This window comes from Balaenoptera borealis (assembly GCF_965194805.1).
Source record: "Balaenoptera borealis genome assembly, chromosome: 3".
NCBI lineage: Eukaryota > Metazoa > Chordata > Mammalia > Artiodactyla > Balaenopteridae > Balaenoptera > Balaenoptera borealis.
The window spans coordinates 159,181,870-159,205,358 of NC_138866.1; the positions used below are offsets into that span (position 1 = coordinate 159,181,870).

General features: G+C 54.7%; 3 protein-coding genes across 4 annotated transcripts in view; 2 read left to right on the forward strand and 1 right to left on the reverse strand.

Moving 5' to 3' along the window:
* Positions 1 to 2,708: 2,708 nt before the first annotated feature.
* On the reverse strand, positions 2,709 to 4,093 carry LOC309626455 (uncharacterized protein). The gene is given in 2 exon segments (XM_082387180.1): positions 2,709 to 3,498; positions 3,501 to 4,093. Coding segments are annotated over 2 exon segments (1,074 nt in total). The 5' UTR covers positions 4,057 to 4,093; the 3' UTR covers positions 2,709 to 2,980.
* A 7,154-nt stretch (positions 4,094 to 11,247) lies between these two features.
* LOC309626468 (uncharacterized protein) overlaps positions 11,248 to 23,489 on the forward strand; it is a 38,297-nt gene continuing 26,055 nt past the window's right edge. The window contains exons 1-4 of one of the 2 annotated variants that reach the window (XR_014243207.1): positions 11,248 to 12,233; positions 12,408 to 12,507; positions 15,986 to 16,144; positions 17,283 to 17,408. Coding sequence is in view for 1 of the 2 variants with exons in the window: in XM_082387205.1 (XP_082243331.1) it covers positions 11,925 to 12,233; positions 12,408 to 12,507; positions 15,986 to 16,056 (480 nt within the window). In the remaining variant the exon portion in view is untranslated. Of the gene's footprint in view, positions 12,234 to 12,407; positions 12,508 to 15,985; positions 17,116 to 17,282 lie in introns of those variants that run through there. The other variant, XM_082387205.1, reaches the window with a different exon arrangement.
* On the forward strand, positions 16,458 to 18,578 carry LOC309626904 (uncharacterized protein; the record flags this gene model as incomplete). Its single annotated transcript, XM_082388226.1, has 2 exons — positions 16,458 to 16,475; positions 17,108 to 18,578. 2 exons carry the CDS (start codon positions 16,458 to 16,460, stop codon positions 18,272 to 18,274), a joined length of 1,185 nt encoding a protein of 394 aa, XP_082244352.1. The 3' UTR covers positions 18,275 to 18,578.

A 23,489-nucleotide genomic window follows, 5' to 3' on the forward strand; every position in this document is an offset into this window, starting at 1 on the left:
CATTTGCAGAACTAGTCTCAGCAAATGGATTTTCAGAGAGGTGGCTTTTGGAGCCCCCGGTTTTCTGATGTGGCCTCGAGCCACCAGAGGCTTCTAGCTCGCTCTCCTTATCCTCTCGGGGTCTAGATGGGGCGGGGGAGCTTCAGGACTAGGGGCTGGGTAACCTGGGCCCCCCCCCACCAAGGTCATCCAGGCCACCTGGAGCCAACGTGAAGCTCTTTTTCTGTGTCTGCAGTGTCAGGTGTAAGAAGAAAGTCACTAAAACACAGGCCGGCAGATTTAAGAAGACGATGAAGCCCTGGTCCCCACCAGACCCCTCCCCAGGGCTCCTTCCTCCAAGGGGGGGCCCACCGGGACGCCTCCTGGAAAGCAGCTGTGCAGGTGGAGCCCTGCGGTCCATCCAGGTCCTTCTCTCATCTGAGGCCTGAAGTAAGTCACTTCCTCTCCCAGACCCCAGATTCCCATTCTGTTCCCCAGGCAATAGATGAAGAGATATTTCTGCTGCTTTCTTCCTGCCTTGTGGCCCCATCGAACCCTTTTCGGCAACAGCTCGGCAGGGATGAGCCTCAGGGGTCCCACCTGTCACCCCAGCCTGGCCCCCACCTCCCTGGGCTGCTGGTGGCTTTACCTCTCTCCTTCTCTCTGTAAGTTCTAACCGTCCATAACTGCTGGCAATGTTCTCAGTAGAACATATCTTACACACACAAGAATACGGAGAATAAAATAGCATCCCTGTATTAGCATCCTAGCACCAGGCAGCCTAGGAAACAAAACCTTGAGGCATTGATCGAGGGCCTCCCGGATCCCTCCTTCTCCTCCAGAGGAAGCACCAGTCCTGAACTTGGAGTTTACTGAATAGTGTTTTTAAGGAAAGAAAACCAGTTTTATACTCCACAGACTGGAGCCATTGTTCTCAGAGCTTTGGGCCTCACAGGACAGTAAGATGTCAAAATTCAGTGCTGGGCACTTGTGGAATTCCCCACATTTCAGAGGAAGTATGTGAAAGAAAAAAAGAAAACTCACAAAACTATCACCTACCATCATAGTCGCTTCATGAAAGAAAGGACATTTAACACACAGACACTATAGAAAGAGCATATTCTCAGAATTTAAAAAACTGAATACATTAGGTTCGTCAAAATGTCTTTATTTTTCTTGTTTCCATACAGAGCCTGGAACACTTCCTCCTGGACCAGCCTGGCATTTAGGAACCTCTCACTTAGAAACTAACTTCTATGACCTGCGTCCCTAAGAGGATGGGGACTTTCTTGGGCAGAGAGGGGGAAACAACCCCATCCAGGATGGGTGCCTGCTGCTGCCGCCCTCCCCTCCTCTGATTGTGCCCCACTTGTCTCCCATCTTATCTCCTCCAGATGCTACAGCCCCTCCCCCCTCGGAACCCTCAGGGACAGGAGCTCCTGCTTTTCTTCTCTGCCTCCCCACCCTCCAACCCAGGCCCGAGGAAAGGACTTCGGCCAGACCCTGAGTCAGGGCTAGGATGGATGGGGCAGCCCTCTGTGAGGTCATGGGAGACTGAGTGACCCACTGAAAATGTCCCCAAATGGAACAACTTCATCGATACCATAGCTGCACCTGGGTGGCCTGATCCCGCTCCCACTGCCCTGGGACAGTGCTGTCACTCACCCGCCCACGTGCCGGAATGAGGGGGGCGGTAAAGGGCCAGGCAGGTATTTTGCAATAATCCCTCAGGTAAGCGGGCTCTGCCTTTCCCCACCCTGCGCTGAGAACCTTTGCCTTGGCTCTGGCTAGGATAGTTTTTGTTGCTGTTTTTTTTTGGTTTGTGTTTTTTTGTTGTTGTTGTTTTCTTTTGGCCATGCTGCACGGCTTGAAGGATCTTAGTTCCCCGACCAGGTATCAAACCCACACCCTGGGCAGTGAAAGCGCAGAGTCCTAACCACTGGACTGCCAGGGAATTCCCTGGCTAAGATAGTTTTTAAAGAAACACACAGCAACAGCACAGAAACCCAAGTTCAAATCGCACCTCTGCTTGACATGGGGGGGTGGGTGCTGCAGGCAGACCCTCGTCTCCCATCTCCACGTTCTGGACTCCCCCCCAGCTCCTCCATGCGCGCTCCCCAGCCTGGGAGCCACTTCAGAGCCCCCCGCCACAGAAAGGCCCTGAGAGGCTGCAGCCAAGGGGTCTGGTGGGGGGGCGCCTTCCTCCCTGAGCTGTGTCCTCCTCAGATCTGACTGGGAACGCCCTGCCCTTCACCCATCACAGCACCTCTGGTCCTTCCCATTCCCAACTGTCCTGCCCTCCTTCAGGTGGGGCAGGGCCAGTCCTCCGGGGCCGCCACCTTTACTCTAGAAGATCCCACGTCTCAAAGGCAGGACGTGCGCGTGCGCACACACACAAACACACACACGCTATTTTTTCTTTCAACTCGAGCCTGAAGAACAGTTGGCTACATGCAAAGGATGATAAACTTCGTTTGTGGTGCAGGTATGTCCCAGCCCTTGGTCCAGGCTCCGGCCTCAGGTCCTGACCAGAAGCTCAGGCAGACCCTCGGGTCCCCTCTCTCCCCCTTCCACCCCGTGGCGCTCGCCAGCCTCCTCGTCCACAGGCATCAGAGGGGGATCTGCGGGCCGTGTCCCCCACTAGGGCCGAGTGAAAGAGGGAGAGGCTCAACAGAACCCCACCATCTGGGGCCCTTGGACGCCCCCCATTCAAGCACAGTGTCACCACCTCGGAGCTCAGATCCCTTTTATTCCGACCACCACGTCACTTTGGGGCTCCTTACAACAGCCCTGCGAGGTAGGAAGCACCCCCATCGCACGAGCACACAAGGCCTCGCCGGGCAGAGAGCAGACCCCAGGCCCGGGAGAGGCCAGCGGTCCCCACGGGGAGGCACTTCCCACCCACCACCTAGACTGTCCCTTGGCGTCCCCACCTCGGAAGCCGAGCCCCACCACGCAGCAGGCCCGGAGTCGGGCAGAAGGAGGAGGCGGCCGGGGGGCCTCACTTCTGGGTGAGGATGCGCACGAACTCCTCGTAGTTCACCTGCCCGTCCTGGTCCACGTCAGCCCCCTGGATCATGACGACCAGCTCCTCCTGGGACACCCCCTCCAGCTGGGCCATGGACTGCTTGAGCTCATCCACGCTGATGTGGCCGTCGCCATCTAGGTCGAAGGCTTGGAAGGCTGTCCTCAGGTCGTCCTCTCTGGCCTGAACCCCCTTGGCTATCACTGCCAGGAACTCCTGGGAGCTGATGACGCCATCCCTGTCCGCATCCACCCTAGTGACGAGCGCCTTCAGCGCGGCCTCCGACGGGTTCAGGCCCAGCTTCTGCATCACGGCGCCCAGCTCCTGGATGTTGATGGCACCGTCTTTGTCCTTGTCGAATATGTCGAAGGCCTCCTTGCTCTCGGCCGTCTGCTCTTCGGATAACTGCTCAGCCATGTCTCTCGCACCTTCTACGGAGCTTCCTTCTGAGCTTGCTGCCAAGCCGCCCAAGGGGCTCACGTCAGAGCTGGGACAAGCGGCGGGACCGAGGCTGTGTCGGTCTGAGGACAGAGCTCCAGCGGCAGCCTTGCCATGGGATGGGAACCCCCTCCTTTCCTGAAAGTCCGAGCAGAGGGAGCAGGAAGACTCCCTACCCACCCCACGTCCTGGGGTGCAATCCTCCTCCTAGGGAGGGACAGCCGGCGGCCACAGATGAGAAATGCAGGAACTGGAGCGGCCGGTCTGCCCAGGAGAGGTGGCAGGGAAGCAGCGCACCCCGGCCTCACCCACTCCCGATGGCCAACCACGGCACCCCAGAGGCTTTTGCCCATGTGACTCTCACAGGGACCCTGGCCAAGCTGGGGAGGGGGGCTCAAGAGGGCTTCCCCAATTTTAGAGACAGGGGTGGGAAGGGGAGAGGAGCCTCCCTCAGCGGACATGGCAGGCCCTGGAGGAGTGGGAGGGCTGTGTCCAGCGGTCCTGTCCTCTCTCGGGGCTGCTGGCCGGCTCTCATCCCACGGGGTGGGGCTGGTGGAGGGCAGATGGTGGTAGAATTGAGTGGGATTCTCCCAGAATGGCACTGCGGGCGTCATCACTCTCCAGCCCAGCGTGGCTGGCAGATCCTTAGGCGGGGATGCGGCTGCCTGCCTTTTTGCTTCGGGAAAGCGGGGAGCCGGTTGCATTCAGAGCCGGGTGCACAGGTGGTGCTGAGACTTGTTGATTAACTGAATGTTCAAAGTGTGGGTTCAGAGCCGAGGGGAAGGCTTCCTGTCCCTGCAGAATACTCCTCCTCTAGCTCCCCAGTTTCTCTGATTCCGTTCTATTAAGACCAGGGTTCTCTACAGAGACACCAGGAAGGAGGGGACCCTTCATTTACAATCCCAGAGGGGTCCTGCCTGGGAGCTGCGGGAAGACTGGAAAGCACTGGGCTGGAGTAGGCAGCCCCTGAAGCTGCCAGGGGGTAGGAGGATGTAGAATGGGGTGGCTGAAGCTGTGAACTTGGCCTGGCTCGTGGGTTTACTAAGTCAGCCCTAAGCACAGAAACCTGTTTAGGAAACTCCCTGGACCCACGGTCTTACCTGTTTCATCTGTGCCCACTGCTCTGCACAGCAGAGTTTAGATCAAGAGCTCGGGCCGTGGGGACCCTGCAGGAGGAGGGGCATCCCCTGCCTGGAGGATGTTGAGTTCCTTGCAGTTGTGACAGGACGGGTGACCCCCTCCAGGGCGGCTGGGTGAGCCCTTGGGGCGGGAGAGCCTTCACGCGCAGTAGCTGTGTGTCTGTGCGCGAGTGACGTGTGTGCATGAGTGTGTGTTGGCGAGAGGTGTGCAGGCCTCCAGAGCCAGCGCGAGGGTGGGTGGCTTCAGCTTCCCGGGGCCCTGACCCGGGAACACACGCCAGCGCGTTCACTGCTGTTTGGGTTTTGTGGGTGAAACACCAAGGAAACTGCAGGACAGGTCTTGGAGGCTCCTCTGCCTCCCCCGACTTGCAGGGACCTGCCTGTCCCTCCCCCTGTGCCAGTCTCCCCGGGGACGGCCCTGCCCTGCTCTTGCCCGGGGAGATCCACCCCGGGAAGCGAGAGAGGACACCCGCGTGGGAGTCGCTGTCATCCCGCGAGAGCAGCCCTGGCTCCGCACCCTTCTTCAGGGGCAGTAGAGACGGCAGGTGATCGGGCTGCCCTCCCAGGAGCCCTGCTGGGCCTGCACCCTGAACACAGCGCTCCCACCGAAGCCACAAAGCAGCTGGTTGATCACTGGCTTTGGACCCGGGAAGCTGTGGGTACAGGGCTGGCTCCCCACAAGCCTGGGGTGGGTAACTTCGCCTCCCCTGTGGTAGACGCCGGGTCCTGTTTCCCACCAGCCGTCTCATGGTTCCCAAGCTCACCCACCCTTATTACCCTGCATCTGAGCACCACCGCCCTGGGTCCCTTGAGCATCTTGCTTCCAAAGCCTGTACATAAGCCACAGGTACGTTTCCAGGTCTCTTCTTGGACAGATGTTTAGTTATAAAAACCATCTACATATTTGCAATGATTATCCATCACTGCAATTCTCCCAACCGCCATGGTTCATGGTCTCACCAATCCAGACGCCCTTTACCTCTCACCCCTAGCTCGAATCTCAGCCTTCTTTTTCCTCTGATGGGATCCACTCCTACACCCACCTCCTCTCATAATTATTTTACATTCTAAGAAGTGCTTGTCGTCTGCTGGCCCTGAGGCTTTTGTCTTATCTACACAGCTGATGTGTCTCCTCTCCGTCCTCCCTCATCATAAGACCCTAGGAGCCATTTCTGTGCCACCATAGCTGCAGTCTCTCTCCCACAATCCTGTCCAGCCAACCAAGTTTCCTAGAAACACAATGTGTTTCTCATACTGCTTCTTTCTTTTGGGAAATTGCTCTTTCCTGCTCTGGAGCCTCGTATCAGCTTTAACTGGTCGACAGTGAGGAAGAGCTCTGTGCCTGATACAACACGTCCCCTGGTACTCCTGCCACCCTCGGTGATGGGTTGATGAGGACCTTTTGCATCTGTGTTCAGTGATGTAAGTTGCCACCAGCTTTACCCTTTCCTTGGACATCCATCCCCACCTGTCAACACCTCATTGCCTAACCTGGTAGAGCCACGCCCGTGCCTCTGCCCCATTTATCTGGGGGAGAGGGTGACATTCATATTCACACCTGAGCTCCTGTGTGCCAGGTGCTGTGCAAAGGGCTCTAAAGGGTGATCTCATCTTGTCCTCACTGTTTACTCCTATGTTCCAGATGAAGCAACTGAGGCTTAGAGAAGTCACAAAACAGGTTCATGGAAGAGCCGGGAATTTGCATCTGGGTTCGCCCGACTGCAGAGCCCAACCCCTTCTGTCCCGCATCACAGCACAGCTCAGCTTCTGATAACCGCCCTTCACACGCCAGCCGCTAAGGACAGCCAGGCCCTGCCGCTGCAGCCCTTGGAGCCCTGGCGAGAGCTGGCAGCCAGGCTCGACCACTCCATCCACACCTGTCTGCATGAACTGTGGCAAAGCACGGGCACAGCTCTGCCCAGGGACCGGGCTTTGCTCTGGCAGAAGGGCAGGGGCTGTGGATTGATGGTAAGACCACAGATGAGCCTGAAGGAGATGTGTTTCAATCCCCGCTCTCTGCCTCTCACCAAGTACCTGGCTGGGCGGCACAGCCCAGCTGATGCTGGTTACCTGATTCGAGTCAGTTTTACATTTTAAATTAGCTAACTGGGTCAGTGGATTTGGTACACAGGCGGTTCTCAGGACATATCCATGAAGTCCTTGGAAACAATTTCACCAAGAACGCCATCATTTTGCAATATCCTCTCAGCATCACCTGCATATGTCAGCATGCATTAAGTCTACCATTGTTCTCCTATCTTCCGGAACATCGTGTGACAAGCTGCCCTCTGATTCTCGCTTGACCTCCTCTCTATCTTGAGACCCTCGTCTCTGGCTACGCAGATTTCTTTGAACTTTAGGTTTTTCCCCTAATTTTATTCCAATTTCTTCACCCGTGTTAGTAATGGCTGTGCTTGCTGAACAGGTGGAAACAATGCAGGTTTTTTGAAGATCTCTAGCCTTTAACTTTCCTTTAAGAGCTTTCTTCACTTTTTAAAAGCATGCCTGACCACTTTCTGGCATCTTGAAAAGAGAGTGGAGCTTTTTCTCCTTCCTTGATCCTCTGTTTTATTACAATTTTAACATCCTTCTGTTCTGTTCTGGCAGGAGTTCTCCTTGTCCTGCCCTCCACGCCCTCCCCCAGATCCTGGCTTGACTCTCCTGCTTGATTCCACAGCGTGCAGGATCAGAAAAGGCAGGTGTTTGCTGTTATGTGATTCTCTCTTTTTTTCTTGCTAGTAGAGCCTGTCATTTATACTGGCCCATTCCCTTGGAGTATATTCCAAGCTGTTATCATTTACAGTGAAAAGTGCTCTAAACCAATTCTAAATATTGGGCTCACAGTCATTTTGTTTGTTTCCTCAAGCTACACCACTTCCCCCTGAGATGCATTTGCAATTCCTTCCTCCAAGTGGACTTTGTTTGTATCTAGAAGCCACAGTTTTGGAATCCCCTGTTTCATTTTTAGTAAGGTGTTGGGTGGATTGGGGCACAGCCTGGGGGGCCCTTTCTCTTACTGGCCACCATGAAGAGCTCCCCCGCCCAGCCCCGAACACCCTCCCCTTCCGCAGCACTTCACGTGTCATGCGTCATCCATGTCCTTTCTGGAATGAAAACAGTGCCCGCCCAGGGTCTTCTCTCCCGAGGCTTCCCTCCGAAAGGCTGCCTTGGCCTTCACCCTGTCAGGTCTAGGGGTCAGGGGCTGCCCAGGCCCCGGGATGCTCTCCAGAGCCGACCACAGAGCAGCCAGCTTTCCCAGATGCCAGGAGGCCCGTCTCTCCTGCATCCATTGGTTACAGAGACCACACAAATATTGGTTCTGCTAGCGCCCCACTAGCGAAAATAGCGATTCCAGCTTTTAGTCCCTTCTCTCCCAAAAACTCAGATCAGGCACGAAGCCTGTGGTCTGGGTGAGGAAATGGAGGATGGACGGGGTATCGAGGGTGGGATGTCAGGTCCCCAGACAGACCCTGCACTGAGCTCACCCCTCCTGTCTCAATGTCCCCAGGCGGGCACATGGAGGGCTTTCTGTTGGTGGCTCTCAGAGCCGGGACTGGACCTTGGTTCTCCCTGGGATTCTGGGACCACACAGTTGATGACACAGCGTCATAGGCCCTCTCGCCCCATCCTCCCCATCACACAGGCCACGTGTGGCACCAAGCCCGCCCCCCCCACCCCCGCCTTCACCCAATTCTGGTCGGTCACTCGTCCCGGGAGACCTGAGTTCTATCCCAGCGCAGCCTCCACCCAGCCGTGTGACCTTGGTCAGAGCCTTTGTCATCCATTCAACAGATGTGCTGGAGCCAAGCTGGACCTCGAGAGCCTGCAGTGACCAGACACTCTCCCTTCCTCCAGGGAGACTGGGGCTGGAGAGAGATTCCCTCTGCAGCTGCAAATGCCTTCGGGTCCATTCCCCAAGGACAGCCGTCCTGGGCAGCACAAAGAGGACCTGCCTTGGAGCCAGGAGATCCTACTGCAAGGCCCATTTTTGTCCCTCACTAAGCAGTAGTACAGACCTGGGTAACTGCTCACATTTGATGGGTTACAATGTCTGAAAATGAGGGTGTTGCACTGGATGGTAGCTTTCAGAATTTCATTAGCAGGCGAGCCACGTTGCAAATGAAATCTTATTCGTATGACAGATAATCGTTAATATTCATTGGGCTCTTACTGTTCCAGCTACCCTCCTGAACCTTCCACGCATTGATGCACAGTGCCCTGGGCCACGCTGCGCCCAGGTTACAGGTGAGGACCATGAACCACGAAAGCCGCAATTTGCCCAACACAGATGAAGCAGTTAAAAGCAGACTTTCCTGCTTGGCGGTGGGGAAAGGAAGGAAATCGAGTTGCTCCGTTTCACCTTCTCCTGCTTCCTTGGCGTCTCTGGAAGGACCTCTGCAGAGTCCAAGGATCTCCGAGACCAAGTTCAAATCCACTGGATGAATGACCTCAAAGGGAGCTGGAACTGTGCTTTTCCAAGCCGCTTTGCTCCTTCTGAGGGCTTGTCCAGGTGCCCAGCTCACGCCCCAAGCCTCCTGCTTCCTCCACACCTCACGGGCTCACCAACAGGTACACGCATTCACGCATGAAGACTTGAGCCGCGTGCATGTCCTCGCGCATGCGCGCGCGCCCACGCACCTTCCTGTATTAAACACAAAGGTTTTCATCACCAGCGTAAACTACAAAGGCTTGGAACTTGGAACCAACGCCTTTCCCGCCTGTTAGTGAGTCCCTGACCCCTCGGGGGAGAGCAGCTTGGTCTCCTCAATGTAATTAGCAACACCACCACCACCCCGTGGTGATGAGGACTTAGAGGAACAGACGGGCCTCCTCAGCCACTTACCAAGTGCGTCTTGATATCAAAAGATTTGTAGCACGGAGTTCTAGCCCCTCAGCAACATCAGTCCCTGTAATAGTTTCGGTTTGTCAATTTTTTTCAAAACATCAGATACAACTTTGAAAGGCGGGCGGGTCATACACGTGAGCCCTGGCCCCTCCAGCCTGCTGTCCTCTGGCCTCTGCCCCAAGGCCAGCCCGGAACCCCTTCCCCTGCCCACGGACAGGGCAGGCAGTGAGTCACTGCAGGACGAGCTACTTGGGAAAAATTACTGAGCCCTCAGGAAATCACGAAACATCGTCCTTTTCCCAGGAAAGCAGACCTTGACTTGTTTGGCTACTTTTATTGTGAGATTTAGCACTGATGTGCTTTGGTTTTGGGTGATGGTTTAATCCTGAGTTACTCAAAGTGGCTCTCAGCAGTTAAACACAGGCCACTTTATGTCCCTGTGTCGCCTTGGGCATGAAAGCACGATGAGGCCCCCAGAGACACTGAGGGTGCAGGTGGAAGGATTAAAGGCAGGTGGGGCCCCGGGGGGTACCCTGGAGGTGGACTTGAAGACCAGACGCCTGGAGAAAGCAGCAGGACCTGCCAGGAGGACCCGCCAACCCAGGAAGACCCAGGAAACGCTCAGAACAATCTAGGCCTTTGGCTTCCTCCACACTCGGTGGACTTCATTCTGCAGGCGAGGCCTCGAATCGTAAACGCAAACCACCCGGCAGCGTATGATCCCTGAGCAGGAGGCACAAGGCAGTGCCTGTGTCCTGGAAGATGACGTACCTGGTTATTTGTCAGACTTCAGTTCAACGATGCACAGCTCCGATCCAGATCAACGGTCTCCTCCCTGAACTGAAACTGCAGCCCAGCCCGACACAGGCCTGGAGGAATCTTGATGATTCACACAAGACCAAGGCTGAGCAAACGTCATTCCCAGAGCTGGCTCAGGCTCTGAGGCTGGAACGGCCTTCGGTGGGAGGTGAGAAAGAACGGCCCAGGCCCCCTGGTTCCCACAGAAGGAGCCCCCCAATCCCCGCAGCTGAGAAGACCCTCTGCTGGCAACGAGCGTGACTAAGAAAGTGTTGCTTTTCCCGTGGTCAGTATAAGTCGGAAAGTAGAGCAAAGCGTCACCAGCCCCTCCCGGCCTTGGAAAGTAAGAAGCAGCAGAAGGAGCTGGTCAAGACTACGTGCGCGGTACAGAGGCCACCGCTGCCCCCAGGTGAGCTTGAACTCGGCTCTCGGTGTCTCATCACCATGTCCCGTGTTTGTCTTTGTCAGTCTTGTTGCTTCTTAGACTGTGAACTGCAAAGATTCCAGAACAGCAATGCAAGCTGCATGCCCCCTGCAATCCCAGGCGTGTCTCATCATTTCTGGGAGATTTAGGGATGGAAAGTCAGAGGTAGGAAATTTAACTGCTGAGACCAAACACCCCAAAGACAGCCTGAGACGAGGGATAGCCCTGCACTCTCCCTGAGAAGAGTGGGTTGGAATCGGGGAGACTCCGAGGAGCTATTGGGAGTTTCCCAGATTGTCCCTAAAGCCACAGGGGAGAAGGTGGAGGCCCTACCCCAGGTCCTTGGGCCACGCTCCACTTCCCAGGACCCTCTCCCACCTCCATCCTGAGCCCTCCCTCTGCCTGGTCCCTCTAGATTCACGCCAGTCGGACATTCGGCTTTGAGGGGAGAAGTCCAGTCTCCGCTGGATCTGCCAGGCCTCATCACCCTGACTGTGCTAGGGCCTCTCTAAGGAGCCGGGCCAGCATCCCATAATAAAGAGCAAGTCAGATAAAAGTGCTAGGTACCAGACGGCTTGCAGGGAGTTGGGAGGTAAGTCCATCCTCCTGAGGCCCAGACAGCACGACTGTGTGCATGGGGGCGGGGTGCACCTTTCTAGCGTCAGTGCAGGGGTGTGAAACTGGGGAGAAGCCACAGGTGGAGGTACAGAGGGTAAAGCATCAGCAGCTGCTCCCAGGGGTCAACGCAGAGGTCACCCATCCCCACAGAGCCACTCAGCAAACCTGCGAACAGTAAGGAGAGATGACAGACCACACAGTGGATAAAGTGGGCACCTGGGCAAGAGCATTTGAGGCACCCCATGGGGTTTGAACCAGAGGGAAGGGCTTGAAGAGAGACACGGGTCCAATCCTCCTGCAGGTGGAGGCAAGGCTGACCCTCCTGTACTCTGTTCATTCAGCAAATATCTCCTGGGCGTGGGGGCCATCCTACCGCAGAGGGCTTGGCAGGGGAAGAAACCAGAAGCAGACTTGCCTCTGGTGAAAATTACATGGGAAGAAACAAAGGAAGCAGGTCCACAGACAAGATCAATGTAGAAGTAAAAGTTATGAAGAAAATAAAAGAGAAGAATAAAGCAGAAGGGATGAGGTGGAGGAGGGTGGTTAATTAGAAGTGGGTGGTTGGGGAAGGCTTGGCAATGAAGTGATATTTGACTTTCGACTGAAGTGACAAGAAGGAGTGGCCACTTGAAGGTCGGGGACAGAGTGTCCAGGCAGATGGAGCAGCTCATGCAAAGATACCAAGGTGGAGATCAGGATGGGAGCGTTCAAGGAGCAGAAAGTAGGCCAGTGTGCTTGGAGCAGAGTGTTGGCGAGGAGGGCAGTGATGTGGCCAAGAGGGCCACCATAGGGAGTTTGGATTCTACTGAAATCCAAAGAAAGCCCATTATAGCGTTTCAGCAGAAAATGACATCACTGAAGAATACCACAAAAAGGGAGACCCGCTATGAGGCTGTGGCCGTGGTCCTGCCTGGAGATGATGCAGCCTGGCGCAGAGGATGTGTTGAGGTGAAGCTGAAAGATGGGGTATGAGGTGTGAGAGAAAGGGAGGAATTAGATGTGGCTCTGGGGTTGGTTCTGAACAACTGGATGGGTTCTTTTTAAGAGATGGGGAGATCGAGGGGAAGCAGGTTCAGATGAGGACCAACGGCTCCACTTTGTCATGTTAACTTTGAGGGTCTTTCCAAACATCAAATGCAGGGGCTCAGTTGGCAGGTGGATCCCCAAGGAGCTTGGCAGGAGGGCTCTGCATCAGCAGGTGTGTCCCAACATTTCCCGCAACGGAGGATACCTACTGCGTGTGAGTCCCCCGCCTCCCGAGTGGGTTTTCCAGGTGCCGAGTAAGAAGGTCTAAGACTGAGTTGGGGAGAACCGCGAAGTAAACAGCCATAGGCAGGGAGCTGTAGGAATTGGAAGGTCTAGTTCCTGAGTTTTCAGCCTGCTGGTCATCTGACCTTCACGCATTTGCTAATTCTCACATCCTTCATCTGTAACGTGGAGACACGAGACAATAGGAATGAAAGTGCCTGATACACACTTGCCACAGAGTAACTGCCCAATGAACAGGCAGTTGACCCATAAATATTCCACTGGAAAGGTGTACTATGCTCTGAGTGTTTGTGCCCCTGCCAAATTCAGATGTGGAAATCCTAACCCCCAAGGTGATGGTATTAGTTGGCGGGGCCTTTGGGAGGTGATGAGTTCACGAGAGAGGATCCTCCATCAATGGGATTAGTGACCTTAAAGAGAGTCCAGAGAGAGCCCAGATCCTTTCCATCCAGTGATGGAGGACACAAGAAGTCTGCAACCTGGAAGAGGGCCCTCCCCCCACCAGGCTGCCCCTGGGCCTCAGACTCCCTGTCTCCAAGACTGTGAGCAATAAGTTTCTGCTGTTAACAAGCCCCCCAGGGGGTGGCATGTTGTCATAGCAACCTGACAACACTAAGACAAGGTGTTTGTATTTTACTGGGGGGAAAGGAAGTAGATAAGTAAATGTTAGGGCTTGTGAGTGGCTGTATGGAAATGGGGGGTGGGAGAGAAAGAGGGAGAGAGAGAAGGAGAGAGAGAGGCCCAAGGCCACACCCATTCTAGGAGGACACAGGAATGGAGCTGGTTGAAAAGACTAGGCATCCCAATCTTTATCTTCCTCTATAGCGCCCAGCAGGAGAGGCACAAATTCTGTTTAACAAAAGCTATGATAGCACCAGTTCAGGGGGGAAGGCAACACCTTGGGTCATCTGCTCTTCTAAGGAAGTAGCTGCAGCAGGCCGTCCCCTCGTTGTGGGTCTTTTGAGGTCCTTATTAACACTATACTCTGTAAAGCCAACCCCGCCGTCCCCACCAGGATCCCAGCATCCTCGGTGCCTCTCACCTCCAGCCCAGGCAGTTCTACACCGGGGTCACTCCTGATTCTCAACTCTACCACTGTGGTCCTCCAAGTGTGTTCCATGGATCCATTTGAGGGGAGGGTGTCCCCAATACCCTTTCAAGAAGCCTGGGTGGTCACAACTATTCTCATAATACCAGACACAATTTGCCACTTTCACCGTGTCAGCTTTTTGCACTGAGCTCAGAGCCCTGGTGGGTGAAATCACCAGCCCCTTAGCAAAAATCAAGGCTCCTGTACCAGCAGGCATTATAGTCTTCACCACCACATGGTCTCAAGTTTTTAAAAAGCCAGCTTCATTTAAGAACGTTCTTGCAGAAGTAGTAAAATTATTATTTCAACCCTTGCCTGCACATCCTTAATACTCTGCTGAGTAGTCTAGTATGATTTGTTGTAAGAAAAGCACTTGTGTGCATACATAAGTCACAAGGTAAGCTTTTTTTATGGAACACCAGTTTTTGGGAAAGAACAGCTGATAGACAATCTATGGTTACTAAGACTTGGTATTTGGCATTTTCTCAAAAAGCGATGAAGTGAGCCTGGCACTTCAAGGAAAATAACTGACAGTATTTGTTGCAATAATAAAATTTCAGCGTCCAAATGAAAATTAGAACTTTCTAGATTTTGTATTTGCCACTGTGAGCTTGAGACTTCCCAGTACTTAAAGACTTTTCTAATGGGATTGGTGGTAATATTAATGAATGTGATTTTTTAAAATTATACATACAATGATTCAACATTCAGAAGATCTGCAGAACTCAGTAAATCAATATTTTCCAAATGACCAATGCATAGCATCACAGAATCATGCATGGGTAAAAGATCCATTCAAAGCACAGGAGTGACCAATGGATTTTAATGTAACCGGATGAAAAGTTCGTTGGCATGGTTTCAGAGTTCACACTACAACCAACCTTAAAGAAGCTACCGCCTGACAAGTTTTGATATGGTATCAAAGAAGAATAACCACAGTTACCGGAAAGGGTCATTAAATGCTCTCTCCTTTGCCAGCTGTGCATAGCTGTGTGAAGCTGGATTATCATGCACTTCAAATCAAAACATCTTCCCACAGATCAAGTGCAAAAGCAGACATGTTTTATAAAGCCAGGCATTAAAGAGGTTTGCAAAATTATGTTTTTAAGTACCACTCTTATTTTTTTTTTTAACTTTTAAATTTTATTTATTTATTTATTTATTTATTTATTTATGGCTGTGTTGGGTCTTCGTTTCTGTGCGAGGGCTTTCTCCAGTTATGGCAAGCAGGGGCCACTCTTCATCGCGGTACGCGGGCCTCTCACTATTGCGGCCTCTCTTATTGCGGAGCACAGGCTCCAGACGCGCAGGCTCAGTAACTGTGGCTCACGGGCCCAGCTGCTCCGCGGCATGTGGGATCTTCCCAGACCAGGGCTCGAACCCATGTCCCCTGCATTGGCAGGCAGACTCCCAACCACTGCACCACCAGGGAAGCCCCACTCTTATTTTTTTATACAGTATAATTAATTTTTTTATAAAACTACGTTATTTGTGTTGACATGTAATGGGTTTTTTGTTTTTTAAAAGTTATAAATACATAAAAATATATTTAAATATTTTAAAATTTTATTAGTTTTAATTTCAAACCCAGTAAATATTGACAGACATTTTAAAAAGCTCTTTAGAGTCCCCAGTAATTTTGAAATGTTTAAATGGGTCCTAAGACCACAAGTATATGCTGTAGGGAAAGGAATCAGTGCACTGAGAGGCCGCAGGGGGAGAATACAGAAGCCTAGGAAATGAAAAACATTCCCTCTGTCATAGTTTCCTAACCAGCGAGTTGCAACAATTTAGTTGTCACAGCCCTGTGCCTTGTGAGTCATGAGCAGCTCTGTTTAAAACCCTCACTGAGCTCCCTTTCAACGTGTCTTTTTGAAGAACACAGGCCATGACCCAGAAACCTTCATAAACCTGTTGTCCACTTACCCTTCGTAGGTGAGGCAGGATGCAGTCCAGCAGCGGGACAGTGTCAGGCCCGAGTTTCATCGTGATGCTGGCCCTTGGTTCCCTAGGACGCTGTCAGCTACACGCCTCTGTCCAGTGCTTCTCCTCCTGCCCTTGCAGCATTTCATGAATACGTCCCCCCAACATGTGAATTTGAGGGGAGACACATTCGGACTAAAGCATTCACTTTGTCATTTCTTTCTTTCACAGATCATCATCTAAACCCAACCCAAACTCAAACTACAAACCTTGGGTTTGTATCATCACCAAACCCAAGGTCATCCAGATTTCCCCCTACATTATCTTTTAGGAGTTTTCTAGTTTTGTGTTTACATTTAGGTCTATGGTCCATTTAGTTACTTGTGATGGATATAAGGTCTGTGCCCAAATTCTTTTTTTTTTTTTTTTTTTGCAGGTGGACGTCCAGTTGTTCCAGCACCATTTGTTGAAGAGACCGTCTTTGCTCCATTGTCAAAGCTCAGGTGACTCTCTTGAGGTTCCCTATTCTGTTACACTGATCTACTCGTCTGCTCTCCAGCCAGCACCACACTGTCTGGATCACTGCAGCTTGACAGTAAGTTTCGAAGTCGGGCAGCATCGGCCTCGTTCTTCTCCTTCAGTCCTTCGTTGGCTCCTCTGGGTCTCACCACTTTGGATTTGCATGGATTCCCATAGGCAAAGCCACCTCTTCTCACTCTGTGGCTGGTCCTTCCCCAGGCTTCCTGGGAGTCGAGCTCTGAGCGTGTGTGCCTGGTGGGCATCCCACTTCACCTTCTCGAGAACCGCCTCTTAAAAACACCCCTTTCTTCAGCTCTGTCCATTCCTATTCCCGAAACCAGAAGCTCAGACTTTCAGACATGGCCTTGCTAAAATGTGCAGGGGTTCCCATGGGTCGGAGAATTAACGTGAATCCCTCTCGCCTCTGACAAACCTCGCTTGTCTGCCCTTCCTCATCTCCTGCTTTCTCCCCTTCACCCTGGGCTGCAGCTGCACCGGCCTCTTTTCTGTCCCTTGGCCACACCGAGCCTCTCCCACCTTTGGACCTGGAACCTGTTGGCCTCCGCCTGGAAGGCCCTTTCTCCCCCTCAGGTCACCCTCGGGTGCCACCTCTGCAGAGAAGACTTCCACGACCATCGCTGCAGAAGTAACCTCCCCACAGGCTCTCCATCACCACCCTTTATTTCCTTGATAGCATTTGTTGAAAGTATCTCATTATCTTGCGTGTTTCTGTTAGTTTCCTCGCTAACTAGCTGTGTTGTGGGTGGAATACACATGAGCCTCTGGAGGACCTGGGGACAGCCTGCTTCTATCTGAAGAAAAAATATTTTTCTTTTCTCCTCCTCTGAAAACCCTCTTGGGAATCATAAGGTTTTCAGACTTTGTAAGCCAAAGAAAAGGAAAGGGAGTTACTTTCAGGCAAAGACAACGTCTGTTCTTCCTCCTGCCAAAAGCCTCAGCTGCAGGCAGGAAAGAGCTCAGAGCCGGTGGTTTTACTGAGTGGAGGGTGTGAAGACTGGGGGGGTTGGGATTCCTGTAGGCAAACCCAGAACTCATCTCTCTAGAGGCTGTCTACCAGCCTCTCTGGAGGTGTCCCCACTGGTCCCAGCGGCTCTGGGCGGTGGGGAGGAGGGCCCGGCCTTTCCCAGAGCTGCTGGCGTCAGTGCAACTAGCCAGCCGGCCCGCTGCCTGGGCCTGGACTCCTGTTCCAACAGGACCCGGACTTCAGGCAACCGCAGGGCGGGGAGCGTGCACAGTGAGGGACATCCCGGCTCCTTCTTCGGCGCCAGCAAGTCAAGCCGGGGCCAGAACGCCAGCCACCGGCCCCGCACCCGGCCGCCTCCCGGCGCCCGGCCATGTCCGTGTGCAGGACCGCCTCCCCGCAACAGTCAGGGCCGAGCAGCTTACCGAGGAGCAGGTGGCCGAGTTCAAGGAGGCCTTCTCCCTGTTCGATGAGGACGGGGATGGCGCCATCAGCACGCGGGAGCTGGGCACCGTCCTGCGGTCACCGGGCCAGAACCCCACTGAGGCCGAGCCCCGGGACCTGGTGGGTGAGCTGGACCGCGACGGCAGCAGCACCATGGGCTTCCCTGAGTTCCCGGGCCTAATGGCCCGGAAGGTGACGGGCAGGGACGCCGAGGACCAGATCCGGGAGGCCTTCTGCGTCTTCGGCAAGGACGGCCACGGCCTGATGGGCGCGGCCGAGCTGCGGCACGTGATAACCCGGCTGGGCGAGAAGCCGAGCGACCAGGAGGTGGACGAGATGATCCGGGCGGCGGACGTGGACGGGGACGAGCTGGTGCACCACGAGGAGTTCGTGCGCTTGCTGGTCTCCAAGGGAGGCCGCAGCCCCCTACCCCACCCCCACCCAGGGTGTCCGCCCTCCGTGCGTGGCGCTGGAGGACCTGCCTCCGTTCCCCCCACCCCTCCGGGCACTGCTCCTTCTCCGCTGGTTGACCTGATCCAGCTGTCTGCCCCCCTTTCCCCTCCTCACTCCTGCCTACATCCCTACCTTCTCCTTGCCCAGGATGACACAGGCCGCTCCCAAGCCCAGCAAACCCCAGATGTTACATCCCTCGGGAGCAGAAGCTCAGGGACGTCCCTGTGCACCGACCAGAGCAGGAGGACGGTCACAGCCTCACTGGCCGCTCATGCCCCAGGGAGGGGGCGGTGTGACCTCCAGGGGCCCTCCACGTGGGATCCCTAAAGCGCACCAGGCACCTCCATCTGCTGTGGATTCGGGCGGAGGGAGGGACCAGGGCCCTGGGGCGAGGGGCGCTCTTGGAGGCTGACAACCAGGGCCTGGCCTCCTGAGAAACACCACCTCCCTTCCCCGCCCCCCATTCCCCTGCGCTCCCTTGTTCCCTTCTGTCTCTGTGCCAAACTGCGGTGATTTGTCTCTTAAAGCTGGGAGTCAGTTGTAACACGTTTGTATTCACCTTCTTGGAGGGAAATTTGAAAGGGAGAGAGAGGCCACAGGGGAATAAAGAAAGCGTCTGTTTTTCTCTGGTTCCAACTGAAATGATCCTTGTTAAGTCCAGGGTTTAAAAGAGGCAGGAATCTCTCTTTTTGCGCTTTTTGGAAGTGCGGTGAAATCTTGTATTGATGGGCGTAGCGAACAGAGAGGAGTCTAGGCAAGGTAAATCTTGAGTATTTATTTCAAATAAAATGGAGAAGTTGGCAGCAAAGGGTGGTTAAAAATCCATGTAGAGCTCCTAAGATCTGAGTCGATTATGGTGGGGAAGGAACGCTGGTCTGTGTTCATGGATTTCTTACATTCATGATCGAGTTGTTGGGAAGTGCTGTTTGAAGAAAGTGAGGGCTGGAGAGGGCCCGTGTGGTGCAAAAGCAAGAGACAGTGCTTCCCGCATTAAACCCTGGCTCCCAGAGGTGGCATCAGATAACCCAAAGGCCGAAGGGGCTTGTCAGAGATTATTTCAGTGTTCTCGTGGGGTGGACACTACAGCTGGGGTCATCAGAGAGGGCTGCCAGCCCTGGGACAGTCACAGAGCAGCTGGCCCATCTTGACAAGTCCTCTTTCCTGACACCCTCCCCACCATGCACGTTTCCTTATATGTAAAGGGAAGAGCACGGGCTCTGGGGCCGGACAGACTGGGACTGTAGTTATTGCTGCCCTGCCGACTGGGCCCAAATCACTCGTCCTCCCCGTGGTGACAGCTGACACTCTGGCAGCCCTTCCTGGGCGCCGGGCCCTGCTGTGAGCACACTGCCTGTGCAGTGACTCACTACCACCCTACGGGGGGCCACCCTTTGCAGCTTCCCCATCTACAGGTGAGGAAGCCGAGACCCCGAGAGCTTAAGAAAGCAGCCTGTCCCACAGCTGGTAAGGGGCAGAGCTGGAGTTGGATGCAGGTCTGTGCCCCTGATCTCACTCACAGCCTCCCCAGAGCTCCGTGGCCTCCACCGTGACCTGATGATGAGAATCGCACCTCCTCCAGCACTTGAGGATCAGAAATCATCTTAGCATGCCTGGCATGCAGTAGGTGCTTAATAAATGACAGCTACCATTGCTATCATCCTTCCAGCACCAACACTCTGTATTTCCACCCCTCAGAACAGTCCAAGGGAAGAGCCGGGGTCTCGTTTGGGAACTGGCCCCGGCGGGGCAGCTGCAGAGCCCCCTTCGTGCAGGAGGAGGAACTGGTGCTCTGACCGCGGGGCCTTGCAGGCTCAGCCTCTTTGGGCTCAACCTCCCGCAGCCTCAACAGTCGGGGTTGGCTGAACTCCTGCAGGTGCAGGCTTGGGAGCAAGCCCGGAAGAGCGGACGGAACGTCTAGGTGCCATGGACGTGGCTGCCCCAGTGCCATGAGCAGAGAGCCAAGCCCGCTGTCACCTCAGAGGCTCAGATGTGCATCATGGTCCCATCTGCCAAAAGAAGCACTGACGTCATCCCCAGGGACCTTGTGTCTTTCATGGGACGTGTGCTCAGTGCTGCAGGAGGGAAAGAAGCAGAGGTAAGGAAGGGGGGGTTCCAGGTCTCCCTGCACAGTGTCCACGGGTCTGCAGTTGCCAGTGTGGGCCTGGCTGGGGAGCTGGCATTCAATCTCCTCTGTCCTAGTGGGTGCCCTGAAGTATGGGGACCTGCGTGCCTGCCAGCACTTAAGCTGGAAAGGGTGAGGTGTCTTTCTGCGTCTCTGTCCAGCCTCCTGGCATCACACCGGAACCACCCTGCCTGCATTTAACAAGCTTTAGAACCTGTCGTGGAGAACCCCTGGGGCCAGGGCAGGAATGCAGCTGGTGTTGGGAAGACCTCCTGTCCCTCCCGTAGGTGTGCCGGTGACACCCAGGAACCAGGCTGTGGATGAGGGGTCTGGGCAGACTGGAACCAAGATGACAGTTTCTCCCCCGTCCCTAGAGACAGCAGAGCCCCTCAGACCACCGCCTGCTGTTTCCAGCTTGGCTCTCGTGATCCTGAGCATTGGGAGGAGTGCACCCCATGGGGGACCGGCACACACAGGTTAGTGATACACGGGCCTCCCTTCTGCGTGCAGATGGGAATCAGGCACCAAGGCTGAGGGGACCACAGAGCTGAATGTGCCCCCCTGGGTTTTACTTTCCTGACACAATTTTTTTTAATGTTTTCTGTTGTCCTTTCTCATTCAAGCAAGGCCATCAGCCAGCTCGGCCACATGGCTGGCCGCTCTCCCAAACTGCTAGGTTAGGGACAGGGATGCAAGCCCAAGGGGCACATAGGGTGGCACTCTCTGAATCTGGGGTGTCCCCTGCCTTGGTCGGTGTGTCCAAACTGCAGTGGCTGCAAGTCCTTCACGGTGGCCGACAGCCAGGCGAACCCCTCACAGTGCCCACCTCCGTGCCGGCCACCGGCCACTCCCACTCCGGGTGTCCTGTCGTCACACCTGGGCCTCGGCCAGGGACTCGGGCTCCTGGGCCACACCCGCGTCTGTCTTCAGCCTCCTCTCCCCCTTCCCGCCCCCCCGCCCCGCCCCGCTCCATCTTCTTTTCCTTTTCCCTCCGCACAGCGCCAGGACTTGTCCTGTCCTCAGACACCTAGACAGACGTTTTGTTGGTAAAGTGCAGTCACTGCAATTGCCAGGTGTAGGTCCTTGGCCTCGTTGAGTAGGACGGGGCCGGGGGGAGGGGGGCCCTGAGGACCTGAGCGAGGAGCCCAGGCCTGCAGAGCAGCCCGTGTTTCCAGAACAGACTTGGAGCAGCCCCTCCATGCTCAAGTTCCCTTTTCCTTTCACTCCGCGAATAACTGGACTTAACCTCCCTTCATCCCCCAAAAAGGTGCTTTCTGACTGCAGCTCAGAACATTCCATCCACCCTTGGGGAAGGAATTTATAAATATTACCTCGGCTTCCATGTGCTTTCGGCAGGCCTGTCATAAATCAGTGCAGGGCTCCTGGACCTCCCAGGCTATATAAAGCCACTCTTCTGCCTCCTGTTTCCAATTTTAAATCAAACACAGCTCAGCCCCGCAGGCTCCTGTTGATCCTTGCGGATTCCAGGGGCCGCTCAAAGGCTCCCCGAATCAGCCGGCTAAAAATGACTCCGTTGTTCCCCTAGAGAAATGTAAAATTAAAACTCACGTGTGGGGTGGAGACTGCCCACGATGAATATGAATGAGGAATACAAGATGTGTTTCTCCACCAAAAAACAAAGCAAAAAAAAAAAACCTGTCTCTGAAAAAGGTCTGGGCCCAACTCACCTGCCAACCTCCCCACCATCCTGCTTTTTGTGTGGTTGTTTCTATAGCAACCAGGTTCTCAGACAGGTGCCCGGACACCCCGTCCCCCCACCCAGAGGGGAAGCAACCGGTTAAAGACCTCCCCTGGCCCTCTGATCAGGTGCCAGGGGCTGGGGGGCTGGGGCACCTTCCTCCAAGTATGGGGAACGGAAACGTCAGGGGCTAGTCTCGGGAGACGCGCTTGAGTTAACCTGGAAAGGATGGTGGGTTTCCAAGCCTGGGGAGACAGTACCCGTGGGGACAGTCAGTGAAGGAATCTCGCACTGTCCCCTAAGCACCTTCTCCAGTCTTCCCACCTTTCTAATGGCCTCAGAATCTCCAGGGACGGGAAGGAGCCAGGCCCTCGGTGCGGAAGGAGGGGTGGCATCTGGAGTCTAGCCTCAGGTGGGCCCAGGCTGTCCTGGCTGATCACCTGGAGCTGCTCTGCAGGCCTGGGATAGCTGAGCATCGGTGGAGGGACCCCGCCCTCCCCCACCCGCCACGGGGAAACGGACCTCGTGCAACGCTGCCAGCCCGTGGGTACAGCTCATCTCCCTGGACACCGAGCTGACCCATCTCTCGTCCATCACGTGCCCTGCAGGCTGGTTTGGAGGGCTCCCAGGATAGATGTTCAGGTCTCACTGAGGGCAGGCTTCCATGCCGGGACCAGACCGTGTGAACTGCTCACCAGGCATTGCATTATCAGCTCCTTAAATCCTCAAAACAAGCAAGTGTGGCAGCTGCTTTAATGAGCCCATTTTAGAGAAGATTGAGGCCTCAGGGGTCTAAATAGCGTCCCCAAAATCATGCATCTAGTAAATCAGAGTTTGAACCTGGGTCTGACCAGCTCCAGAGCCAGCATCCTTCCCACCATCACAGAGAAGCTTCTCAGAGCAAGCAGCCTGAGACTGACGGCAGCCTGACCTTGCAGAAGTCTTGAGGCTGCAGCAGAGCTGCGAAAGGCACGTTGATGGGAAGGGCCTGCAAGTGGAAACAGCTGCTGGGCAGGGTGTGGGCAGCCAGGACGCAGAGAGAACACAGACATCAGCCGGTGTTGAGGGAGCCCTGAGAGCCGCTGTGCCAGCGCCTGGATGGCTGCAGAGGGAGTGTTGTCAAGCCTTCCACAGCCCTGGGCCCTGCATGGGGTCCTCACCGCATGGCCCCCCGCCCTTGCCCGGGCACTGGAGGGCAATGCAGTGTGGGGCACCTGCTGCCCCAAGGAAATGGAGGAGGCCGCCATCACCAGGAGAGAGTTCTGCCCTGGCCCACGTCTTTGTGACAGTAGATGCCCATCAGTTTGCAGTGCTGAGCAGGCATCCCTCTGGCCAAAGCTGGGCCCAGGCCTTTGTCACTGGAGAGAGGAGCTCGGGAATGTCTGGGCCTCCAAGCTTCTGTTGTGGGAGAACCCTGCCTCCCCCCAGACTCACATCGTGGGGTGATGATGGGCAATCATAAGAGACTCATGTCCTCATGGGTTGAATTATGTCCCCCAAAGTTCATATGTTGGAGTCTTGACCCCCAGAACCTCAGGGTGTGACCTTATTTGGGGATAGAGTCATTATGGAGGCAGTCAAGTTAGAGTGAGGCCATTAGGTTGGGTCCCAACCCACTATTACTGACGTCCTTCTAAGAAGGGGAAATTTGTGGAGGGTTTTTTCAGTTTTTATTTATTTCATTATTATTATTTTTTTGACCATGCCACATGGCTTGTGGG